The 13,106-nt window shown below is 42.8% G+C and overlaps 1 protein-coding gene across 1 annotated transcript in view; it reads right to left on the bottom strand.

Annotated features, from left to right (window-relative positions):
• The window catches only part of SLC15A5 (solute carrier family 15 member 5), a 37,501-nt gene extending 26,674 nt beyond the window's left edge, over positions 1 to 10,827 (bottom strand). The window contains exons 1-3 of the mRNA XM_044285790.1: positions 10,467 to 10,827; positions 9,263 to 9,485; positions 5,955 to 6,128 (exon numbers count right to left, since the gene is read on the bottom strand). Of these exons, the coding sequence (XP_044141725.1) occupies positions 5,955 to 6,128; positions 9,263 to 9,485; positions 10,467 to 10,827 (758 nt within the window). The remainder of the gene's footprint in view (positions 1 to 5,954; positions 6,129 to 9,262; positions 9,486 to 10,466) is intronic.
• Positions 10,828 to 13,106: the final 2,279 nt, after the last annotated feature.

Here is a 13,106-nt window from a genome sequence, read left to right as displayed (position 1 = left end):
CCAACAATTTACGACTAACATCCACCATATTTCGAACCTCTCACCCTCATCTCCAAGACTTCTCCCGAGCTGCACCCGTTCTCTGGAATGCCTTACCTCAAGCAATTAGGTTCATTTATAACATCCATAGTTTTAGGCGCTCCCTAAAAACAAATCTTTTTGGTTAGCCAATTACATACCCTGATCTAACTCTCCCCCATTCACAGCCCCACCATCCCTTCAGCATCATTCTTCTGAACCTGATCCATTATCCACACTCCATGCACTCAGAAGCACTACAAATATCGGCTGTTGACTGTGGCCGTATATATCTACTCCCGTATTGTGTTAATAAGGCACTTATTACCTTGTGTGTAACGCTTATCTTTTTATAGATTGTAAGCTCTTGCGAACAGGGTCCTCATTCCTCTTGTTTTAATTGTTGACTTGTTTGTTGCTATGTAATTTATGAATCTGTATTTGTACATGAGCCCTTTGATTGTAAAGTGCTGTGGAATATGTTGGCACTATATAAATATATATTATTATTATTATTATTATTATTATTATTATTAATAATAATATCTTCACCCATCCACCACAATTTTTTCTATTGCCCAGAAAAGTCTTACCTAATGAATCTCTATAATGTTTTCCTTTCAAATGTCTGAATACGCCATGAGTCTCTTTACCAATCCTAACATTTCTTGGTTGTTCTCATGGCCTAGTTTTTAATTTGCACCCAGTTCTGCTAACATACACCAGCCCACATGAGTATTGCAGTGCATAAATAACCCCTAGCCCGCAATTTGCGGTCAACAGCATGGGGCGCACACGTTCATGTGCATGAGCCCTAAGGCTCATCTTCCTTTCTTCTTCGGTTTTTTTCAATTTTTCAATGCAACATCATTCAAGTGCAACTCTTTAAGTGCACATACTGAATTATACCAGAATGTATATAATAGTGTAATACACTTTGTCATTACTGTCTACTGACCATCACCCAATTCTCTCCTCTCCAGGTATGTCTGCATTGAACCTAACTGCTGCAACCAACTTTTCCATAGTCTGATATTGTCCACACCCCTCATCTTTCCTTCTCATCCCCTGGTATGTCTGCATTGAACTTTTAAAGTCTCTTCCCCTGATGGATTTATTGAGTATTTGTTTACATTGACTATTTCACCCTTGAATCTAGTCCTCCCTTGATTAGGCCAAATGTAGCCCCCTCCCCTCTTGTTCACACCTGATTAAAAACTTAGTGGTATAAATCTAAGTTCTTAGGTCTTTCAGACCTTGGTCTTTTCAATGAAACATTTTTCAAGTGCAACTCTTTAAGTGCACATACCGAATTATACCAGAATATAATCAGAAGGGGGCCAACGGTAAATACAGAAATAGGTAATGCAAACAATGTTTCAATCTTTCATCTTACTCTTTCCACTTTTCCAAAACCTCCTGAAACACCCCTACATCCATTCACCCAGCAAGGAACTATTCATCTCTCCCTCCATCTTACCTTCTCATCTGACCGCTTGCACAATCCTGTTTGGCAACGTAAAACACTTCCTTCACAAACACACACAGATACCTCATGCCCTCTCTTATTCTCACCTACTTACACTTTCTCTGCTTCTCCTTATTGCTGGTGATATCTCTCCAAAACCAGGCCCCCCTCAGGAAATCCCCACTATAACCTCTACCTTCTACTACAAATCTCCTTCTACAAATTTCTGCAACCCCTTAAACCTAATAACCATTCCTCTGACCCCTGCTCCTTTGGTTCCTCTTGCAGGAGTATTATGGAATGCACGCTCTGTAACAAACTGTCCTACATTCATGACCTCTTCATCTCTCAAAACTTTACTTTCTGGGTCTCACAGAAACATGGCTGACACCCTCTGACACCTCCTCTCCTGCTGCACTCTCTTATAGTGGATTTCATTTCACTCACACCACCCACCCCGTCAGCAAACATGGTGGAGGAGTTGGTCTTCTCCTATCAGCCACCTGCTCCTACAGTCCAACTCCACTGCCACCCTCCATTACACTCACTTTATTTGAAGTACACTCTGTTCACATCTACTCTCCCTCCAACCTCCAAGTAGTTGTCATTTACCGCCCCCGAGGCCCAGCCACCATCTTTCTTGACCACTTTAACAACTGCCTCCTACACTTTCTTTCTGCCACTATAATCATGGGTGACTTTAACATCCCTATTGACACCTGCCACTCAGCTGCCTCTAAACTCCTATAACTCTCTTCCTCCTTCGGCCTCTCACAGTGGTCTTCCGCTCCCACCCACAGAGATGGTCACACTCTGGATCTTATCTCTACCTGTCTCTGCTCCCTATCTAACCTTTTTAATTCTCCTCTCCCCCTATCCGACCACAACCTACTCACCTTCTCTTCACTGGTCTTTTCTGCTGCTCCCCCGGTCCACACACTAACACTCCCCCGCAGGAACCTTAAACATCTCGACATTCGCTTGCCTTTTGACTCTCTTCTGCCACTCTCTACCATTTGTTCTCTTCAAGACCCAGATACTGCCACCACCCTATATAACACCACAATAAGTACAGCTCTGGACATTGTTGCCCCCTCACACACGAAACCCAAAACATCTACAGACAACCCTGGCACACCAACCTGACCAAAAAACTCAGACAAGCTTCCAGGGCTGCTGAGCGGCGATGAAAAAAATCCCACTCTAAGGATCACTTCACCACATACAAGCAATCCCTCCTCATTTTCAAATCCTCACTCACTGATGCAAAACAGGCCTACTTCTCATCTCTCATATCTTCCCTGTCCCACAGCCCTAAACAACTTTTTAACACTTTTAACTCCCTCTCTGTCCCCCAGCGCCCCCACCCCCTTTTCTTATCTCAGCAGAGGACTTTGGCACATACTTCAAACAAAGGATAGTCAACATCAGAGAAAGCTTCAGTGCACAGTCCCCACAGACCCTCTACACAACTGCTCAGTCCTCTTCTCCCAAAACCCACTTCTTCACCATTACAGAAGAAAAACTCTCCACTCTACTCTCCAGATCACATCTCACCACCTGTGCACTTGACCCAATCCCATCCCACCTCATCTCTAACCTCACTACAGTATTTATCCCAGCCCTAACTCATCTCTTCAACCTATAACTAACCTCTGGTGTCTTCCCCTCTGGTTTTAAACATGTTACCATTACACCCATCCTCAAAAAGCCTTTACTTAGCCCATCCTATTTGTCCAGTTATCACCCCATCTCACTTCTTCCATATGTCTCAAAGCTACTCTTCCCGGTCAACCAAGTCCACTGCCTTGGAGTGACCTTGGATTCTGCCCTCTCCTTTCTGACCGCACATCCAAGCCCTTTCCACCACCTGCCGCCTCCAACTCAAAAACATCTCCTGCATCCGCGCTTTCCTCAACTTTAAGTCTGCGAAAATGCTTGTACATGCCCTCATCATCTCTTGCCTAGACTACTGCAACATCCTCCTCTGTGGCCTTCCATCTTGCACCCTCACACCCCTCCAATCTATCCTCAACTCTGCTGCCTGACTGATCCACCTCTTACCCTGTTACTCCTCTGCCTCTCCCCTCCGCCAATCCCTTCACTGGTAAATTCAGTTCAAAATACTAAAAAATACATACAAGGCTGTCCACAACCTGTCCCCTCCCTACATCTCTGAGCTACTTACCCGATACAGCCCCACACGTAATCTCCGATCCTCACTAGACCTCCTTCTTTCCTTCTCTCCTCTCCTCTTATCACCTCTTACCACAATAGCCTCCAAGATTTCTCCCCCAAACTCTGGAACTCGCTACTCCAACATATCAGACCCTCACCTACAGGTGGAATCCTTCAAAAGAAACCTAAAAACCCACCTCTTCAGACAAGCCCACAACGTGACCCTGCTGCCTCTAATCTGCCAAGATCAACTTAACCCTCACTTAATGTGTCCTTCTCCCATACCATCTTCTTCTTGTACCAGTTTTTAACTCATCTTGTTCATGCCTAGTGCAATTGTCTGTATTATGTATGTATACCCCTTTTTCATATGTACAGAGCTATGGAATGAAGGGCACTTTAATGATAAATAATAATAATAATCCGTCAGAAGAACAGAAACCTGTGCATCAGATAGGGGAGGTACAGTACAGACCAAAAGTTTGGACACACCTTCTCATTCAAAGAGTTTTCTTTATTTTCATGACTATGAAAATTGTAGATTCACACTGAAGGCATCAAAGCTATGAATTAACACATGTGGAATTATATACATAACAAAAAAGTGTGAAACAACTGAAAATATGTCATATTCTAGGTTCTTCAAAGTAGCCACCTTTTGCTTTGATTACTGCTTTGCACACTCTTGGCATTCTCTTGATGAGCTTCAAGAGGTAGTCACCTGAAATGGTCTTCCAACAGTCTTGAAGGAGTTCCCAGAGATGCTTAGCACTTGTTGGCCCTTTTGCCTTCACTCTGCTGTCTAGCTCACCCCAAACCATCTCGATTGGGTTGAAAAATAAATGATGGTCCAACTAAACACAAAACGGATGGAATAGCATGCCGCTGCAAGATGCTGTGGTAGCCATGCTGGTTCAGTATGCCTTCAATTTTGAATAAATCCCCAACAGTGTCACCAGCAAAGCACCCCCACATCATCACACCTCCTCCTCCATGCTTCACGGTGGGAACCAGGCATGTAGAGTCCATCCGTTCACCTTTTCTGCGTCGCACAAAGACACGGTGGTTGGAACCAAAGATCTCAAATTTGGACTCATCAGACCAAAGCACAGATTTCCACTGGTCTAATGTCCATTCCTTGTGTTCTTTAGCCCAAACAAGTCTCTTCTGCTTATTGCTTGTCCTTAGCAGTGGTTTCCTAGCAGATATTGTACCATGAAGGCCTGATTCACACAGTCTCCTCTTAACAGTTGTTCTAGAGATGTGTCTGCTGCTAGAACTCTGTGTGGCATTGACCTGGTCTCTAATGTGAGCTGCTGTTAACCTGCGATTTCTGATGGTGGTGACTTGGATGAACTTATCCTCCGCAGCAGAGGTGACTCTTGAACTTCCTTTCCTGGGGCGGTCCGCATGTGAGCCAGTTTCTTTGTAGCGCTTGATGGTTTTTGTGACTGCACTTGGGGACACTTTCAAAGTTTTCCCAATTTTCGGACTGACTGACCTTCATTTTTAAAGTAATGATGGCCACTCGTTTTTCTTTACTTAGCTGCTTTTTTCTTGCCATAATACAAATTCTAACAGTCTATTCAGTAGGACTATCAGCTGTGTATCCACCTGACTTCTCCACAACGCAACTGATGGTCCCAACCCCATTTATAAGGCAATAAATCCCACTTATTAAACCTGACAGGGCACACCCTGTGAAGTGAAAACCATTTCAGGTGACTACCTCTTGAAGCTCATCAAGAGAATGCCAAGAGTGTGCAAAGCAATAATCAAAGCAAAAGGTGGCTACTTTGAAGAACCTAGAATATGACATATTTTCAGTTGTTTCACACTTTTTTGTTATGTATATAATTCCACATGTGTTAATTCATAGTTTTGATGCCTTCAGTGTGAAGCTACAATTTTCATAGTCATGAAAATAAAGAAAACTCTTTGAATGAGAAGGTGTGTCCAAACTTTTGGTCTGTACTGTATGTTTCCTTTTTTCTGATCTGTCAGAAGAACAGAAAATAACGGATCCTGTAAAAACACAGTCCTGTGCATCCAAATGGCATCTTGTTGCAGATTTTTTTCTAACGTAAATAACTGTGAATTGTATCTGTTCTCACTATCTGGAGTAGGATAGTTTTGTATAGATTTGGTTGGACATATTGAACTTTTCTTTTTTATTCTCTTTAGCGCCGCTTGTTAGTCCAGAACTATTGCAAGTACATTTATTCATTTTTAACGTCCCCTATAGAACATCATGAGAGTCACAGAGACATACAGAGAAGGTGGATGCTGCTTACCTGTTACCGGCTGGTAGATGAGCTCATTACGCACCATATGAATGGTAATTAAGGCCATAACAATGGACATAAATGGAATCAGGAATCCTAAATTCTTGGCCACAGACTGTTGTATATAGGAGATTCCCACAAACACAACCAGGGAATTAAGATTAACGAGCCAATAAAACCTAAAGACACAAAACAAAGGCAAGAATGAGCAGTGACATCACACTTTATACTCCAGTCACATTAAAATTGTTCTATTTTTTTCCGGTGCAAACGGATCACGGACCCATTCAAGCCGCCGCACGGATGTTGCCCGTGCATTGAGGACTGCAAATAGCAGTCCCCAATGCACGGAACGGCCGCACAACTGCTGTGTGCATGAGGACTTAGACGTATTTACCAGCAGTGCTGAGGGGGAAACTAAGAACAATGTAAAAAGCCGGTCTTAGTAAATGTACCCAGCTATCTTTTATACCTGAAAACAGGCATAAAAGAGGAGTAAAAACAACTCCAGTCAGGGGCTGGTGTCGTTTTTTTTACATAAATTAGACAAATCCTCCGGCAGCACACCTGGCAAATTAAGACTGGCGTAAAAGGCCTGAGAATACCCAATGTACTTGTGTAGGGTTGCCAACTTTCCCAATCAGCCAAGATTACAAGGGTAAAAATGGGTGCTTTTTGGGGCGTAGCTTAACAGGGATTATTTGATACTACTTGTTTGATCGCATTTTAAGTTTTGGGCCATTAAAAATATATATATATTTTTCTCCTTGCCATTTTTGATATAAGATGCAGCCAAAAATTGTGCACTGGCATCATGTGGGAACAAGTGTAATTGAATGAGCTCTTATGGAGAAGAAACCAAAAAGTCTGGAAAAATACATCTCGTTCACCTCCCAGTTTTCCCTGGTTTGTTTTATTTTATAGGAACAGTCAATGAGAAAAAAATATATTTTTTTGACTGATGGAAACCTTTATAGATACAGTACTGTACAAAAGTTTTGGGCAGGTGTGGAAAAGATGTGGCAAAGTAAGGCTACTATCTCACTTTCCGGTATTGAGATCTTTCATAGGGGCTCAATACCGGAAAACGGGAAAAAACGCTTCTGTTTTGTCCCCATTCATTGTCAATGGGGACAAAACTGAACTGAACAGAACGGAATGCTCCAAAATGCGTTCCGTTTAGTTGCGTTCCCATACCAGAGAGCAAACCGCAGTTTTCTTTCCGTGCTGGGATGCGGAGCAAGATGGATCTGGCATGACCCCCAATGCAAGTCAATGGGGATGGATCCGTTTTCTCTGCCACAATCTGCCACAATAGAAAACGGATCCGTCCTTCATTGACATTCAATGGAGTTATGACTGATCCGTCTTGGCTATGTTAAAGATAATACAACCAGATCCTTTCCTAACGGATGCAGATGGCTGTATTATCAGTAACGGAAGCGTTGTTGCTGAACCCTGCCGGATCCAGCAAAAACGCTAGTGTGAAAAGTAGCCTAAGAATGCTTTCAAAAATAGAAGTGTTACTAGTTTATCAACAACAAAACGCTGGTCTTAGTTCCCCCTTGTGCTGCCATAAGATTTGTCTAATTTAAGACAAGGCATGCACCTCATCATAAATTTGGCGTATCTGTGGCAGGTGTAAAAACGACTGTGCATTGATGTTAGTAAATGAGCAAATACAGCATAACACCAGCTGTGCAACTAAATATTATTGCACGGCCAGTTAAAAGGGGGACTTGCAACTATTGTTGTGTAAAATAGTCGTAAGTCCCTCAGTAAATGTGTCCTTATGTGTCTTTCATCTGCTACAAGACAGTTTTCAGCAAATGGAGTTGGGATTTGGTTTGGATTAATGGTGTCCTCACTGGGAAATACATGCTTCAAGTAATACCATCACAGAGGTGTCTGATTGGCCTCAAATTTATTCAGCAGGACAACAGCCCCAAACATACAACCAATCTTATTAAGAACTATCATCAGTGTAAAGAGGGAAGAGAAGACCTGGAAATGATGATATGGCCCCCTATAGAGTCCTGATCTCAACATCATCAAGTCTGTCTGGCAGGGGCGTAGCTAAAAGCTCATGGGCCCTGGTGCAAGAGTTCAGCTTGGGCCCCCGTCCCTCAGTGCTTGTTGGCAAGGGGCAGGGGAGCACATATCCTTCCTGCTGCCTGAGGCAAACATTGAAAGGGCGCCCCATCATTCCAAATTCTTAACCTAAACCCATTCCCTCCAGCCAGAGGTGTAAATTGACCAGTATGCACTTTCTATAATGCCAGTGTCTTATGTGGCACAAGGGTCTTTGGGCCCCCTCAGGCTCCTGGGCCCGGTAGCGACTGCTACCTCTGCACCCCCTATAGCTACGCCCCTGCTGTCTGGGATTACATGAAAAGACAGAAGGATTTGAGCAAGCCTACATCCAAAGAAAATCTGTAGTTAGTTCTACAAGATGTTTGAAACAACCTCACGGCCAAGTTCCTTCAAAAACTGTGTGCAAGTGTACCTAGAAGAACTGATGATGTTTTGAAGGCAAAGGGTGGTCACAGGAAATACTGATTTGATTTAGATTTCTCTTTTGTCCATTCACTTTGCATTTTGATAGTTGATAAAAAAATACTATTTGAAAGCATTCTTACTTTGCAGCATTTTCCCACCACCTGCCTAAACTTTTGCACAGTACTGTATGTCATAATATAACTTTACAGCGGAGTGCTGTGCTCCTGATAAAGAGCCCTACCTCTGCTCACACAGCCAAGATAAAATTCCTCTGCCTGCATTCACCACTAGGGGGAGCTCACCACATACAGAGTTTTACAGATCCATAAAAGGTTTATTATTGTGTAAGTGGTAAGTTTCCTTTAAGGAAGGCAACGAACAGACTTTATCATAGATCAAAAACTGAGATGTGATGTGTAGAGGGGATTTTACCTCTTACCTTCACATGCCCATGGTGTCCACTATCTTCTCTTTTGTCACATTTATAGGGCTTCCTTGTGATACTGTTTCAGATAACAAAGGCTTCTATGTGTGAGGCATCATGGGAAGGGGCCCAAAGTAGATATTATAGCAGTGCCATTGATCAGTGAGCAATGTGTCGCTTCTCAGATCTTAAGCTGTGACAGGGCTTTCCTGTCATCCTTACATGGCTCACAGCCCAGTTCTTATCCTCTGGCCAAACTCTGCACATTGAACAGTGCGCCCTGGGATTGAGAATAATACATACAGAGGAGAAGCAGATACTGAGGCTGTGGCATAACACTATATGAAAATATGCTTGTTTTATGCAATGACAAGGTTATTGATTACTGACCAGTTAAAAAATGACATCAGCTCCTTCTGTTTATAGCCCTGGAGACCATAAGCACTCAAAGGGCAGATGATGGCTCGAATCCCTCCGGTTCCAATGGATGCCATTAAAAGTCCAGCGTAGAAAAGAAGAGTTTGCTCCCTCCGAGCCAGTGTGTGCGCGATGTGATGCATGTCTATGTAAAAGTCCTCAAAGGGGAATGCAACTACTGGCAGCAGAACCGTTCCTGGGGGCATAAAACAAACATGTCAGGTGCCAAATATTGACTTATCATTGTTACAGCTCCCCATAGTCATCAAACCCAACCTACTGGCACCCAGCTACAGGGTCTACCTTTCTTACCTTATATAGACCCCCTAAGTGTCTATCAAAATGTACCACAACTGTAAGGGCTTTGTAAGCCCAACTGCAGGTTCTACCAGGCAAGGTCTATCAAGCCACACCTCAACTACAGGGCCTAACTTGCTACACCCCAACTGTAGGATCTATAAAACTACACACCAAAACAATGTCTGGAGTTCTATGTAGTCAGTATATACCCCTACTAGGGTGTGATGAAGGTCCACTTACAAGATGGGGCTACCGACATCCATTCAGAGCAGTTGATCGTGTATATGTGTGGTGGTGGTGGGGAGACTGCAATGAGAATATTCATAGACATATACATTCATGTACACCCAACCGTACACACACATCTATATGCATGATTTGTACACACACAACCATACACATATCCATGCACAAACACACATCTATACACTCATGCATATACACAAATACATTCACATATCCATGCACATACTCAAGTTTATAAACACTTATTTTCCCATATTCATGTACATAACCACATCCATAGTCAAGTCTTTGCATGTACACAAATCTGTACATTCACATATCCATGCAATTACACACCTCCATAAACACTTCTACCCATGTACACACATTCATGCATATGCACATCGATACACATGCACACACACATCCGTGCATCTACACACATTTCTTATCTGTGTATACGCACGAATGTGCATATATATGCATGTATGTGGGTATGTAAATACAGTATGTGCAGGCTATATGTACAGTGTATACAAACATGCATACATACATGTATACATGTACACAAGAATATAAATACATACATCTGTACATCTATGCTGCATACATAATACATACTCATATACATGTAGGTCTCATAGATACCTACCTGCAAAGTGCAGGAAAGTGCAGATATAAATCACTCTTGTTCTTCCAATGAACAACTCTGCTGACCAGCCTATCAGGACAGGCGTGATGGTACAAGCTCCCACAAAGCAGAGGTTTGCAATGGCCGCTTGGTGGTACTGGTAGCCCATTTTTAATTTGCAGAATAAGATCATGTTGCAGACAGTGGCAAAGAAGGTAAACCGCTCGAACAGTTCCACCAAAAGCATACAGATTATGGGCTGGAGGCTTTTCCTGGCCTCAGTCCTTGAAGACTCCAGATGGACATCTTTCCTCCAAAACCTGCTACTGTCCTCATGCGAGGACTGGAACCTGGAGAAGCTCACAAAGTGTGGCAAAGGCATCTCCACTGTTCTCACACTGAGAGTGATAATGGAGAATGCAGTCCTTCAGTGCTGTCCAGGGACAGGAATTCCACACATACATAAAACTATTCCTCCTGCAAGTCACACTCTGTTGCTGCACCAAACCCTGCTGCTTTGCGTCCACCAAATCTAATTACGGTAGTATAAAAAACAACAACACAAATCTCAGCGGAGAACATCGCCTACTTTTGTGGAATCCAGTGTATATGGGGAATCCATGAAGCCTAGTGCCCTCCTGTGTGCAAAATGTCCCATACAGTGTATTAATCAAAGTGAAGGCCCTAGATGGGACCCTCGGGATAATTTCAACAAAATCCCAAACGGTCAACTGACCAAAAAGAAATCCCTTTCAAGCAATTCACTCATTTATAGTCTAAAGTCTTTCTGAATGCATTGTGTAAGGGTCAGGTTATATATGACAAGTTGTACTTTCAAGTACCATCTCAGAAAAGTAAAAGTGCTTCAACTTGATACACCCTGTTACAACTGCACTGAATCTCTCTACTACACAGAGGTCTGTTTCATACACTGTATAGAAGGTCTGTTTCATACACTGTATAGAAGGTCTGTTTCATACACTGTATAGAAGGTCTGTTTCATACACTGTATAGAAGGGATTTCTTTTGGTCAGTTGACCGTTTGGGATTCTATACAGTGTATGAAACAGACCTCTGTGTAGTACAGAGAGTCAGTGCCAACGTAACTAGAGATGTCGCGAAAATAAAATTTTCCGTTCGCGAACGGCGAACGCAAATTTCTACAAATGTTCGCGAACGTGCGGACCGGGCCAACCGCCATTGACTTCTATAGGCAGGCGAATTTTAAAACCCACAGGGACTCTTTCTGGCCACAATAGTGATGGAAAAGTTGTTTCAAGGGGACTAACACCTGGACTGTGGCATGCCGGAGGGGGATCCATGGCAAAACTCCCATGGAAAATTACATAGTTGACGCAGAGTTGGATTTTAATCCATAAAGGGCATAAATCACCTAACAATCTAAATATTTTTTTAACAACGTGGTTTAAAACATCCAGTGTGTGTATACGATCAGGTATGATGTTGTATCGATCAGGTAGTGTAAGGGTTACGCCCAATTCACAGACATTGACAGACCAAACTCCCCTTTTATGCACCGCAAACAACCGAAAACAGTCCATTTGCCCAACCGCAAACTTCCCATTTGCACAAGGTTGGATACCAAGCTAGCCATGTCCCGTTGATGTCATTGAAGGTTTTTTCCTCCACCCAGCCACGTACAACACCAAGGGTCCCGGAAAGGTGAATTGAATTGATTTTTCGAATGGGTAGATGGTTAAAAAAACGCTGGATCCCTCCCCTTTGTTTGAATCCACGGTCACTGCGTCTGTGCCGTGCAATTTACTGTCCCACCCGATATGAGTGGTATTTCCTGTAGTTCTCTCTTCTCATCAGTTTAATCCCTGTTACGTCCCCAATCTGGGGTCCATTTATTAAATAGATTTTTCGAGTGGGGAGATGGTTAAAAAAACGCTGGCTCCCTCCCCTTTGTTTGAATCCACGCCACGGTCACTGCGCCTGCGCCGTGCAATTTACTGTCACACCCGATATGAGTGGTATTTTCTGTAGTACTATTCTCATCAGTTTAATCCCTGTTACGTCCCATATCAGGGTGGGATTGCCTTTTGTGAAAAAAAATTTAGGCCGGGTATCTTCGACTGCCTTCACAGTGACAGACCAAACTCTGATACACCAAACTGAATTGATTTTAGGAACCGGGAGATGGAAAAAGCAGCTTGGTCAGTCCTCTTACTCCCAAATTGTGGCACTGCGCGTGCACGGAGCAATGTGCTGTGACACCCTATATGAGTGGTGTCTTAACTAGTCCTATTCCTATCAGTTTAATCCCTGTTACGTCCCCTATCTGGGGACGTGTGTCAAATTGATTAACCATTGTCGAATTAACGAACCATTACGACATCCTGGAATAATTTAGTTCTGAGCTTTGTACTTGATTTGTATTGGAATTGATGGGGATTTTTTTAATTGTCTGCATTATTTCTAATAAACTATTAAGAGATTTTATTATGATTTTTTTATTTTATGTATTAAAAACCCACCCATACAACTTAAAAAATAAAATAAATAGAAAATTTAAGTTTTTTCTATGAAAAAACATCCAGCCGTCCCGATCGTTTTTGGTCTGATCATAATGAAGCAACGGCCTTATCATCTGGGGTGTGGCAACATTGCCAACACACTCACAGAGGTGATGATCGC

Source organism: Bufo gargarizans, chromosome 3 (assembly GCF_014858855.1).
Source record: "Bufo gargarizans isolate SCDJY-AF-19 chromosome 3, ASM1485885v1, whole genome shotgun sequence".
NCBI lineage: Eukaryota > Metazoa > Chordata > Amphibia > Anura > Bufonidae > Bufo > Bufo gargarizans.
The sequence above is the reverse complement of the archived record's forward strand: the minus strand, read 5'-3'. Positions and strand labels throughout refer to the sequence as shown.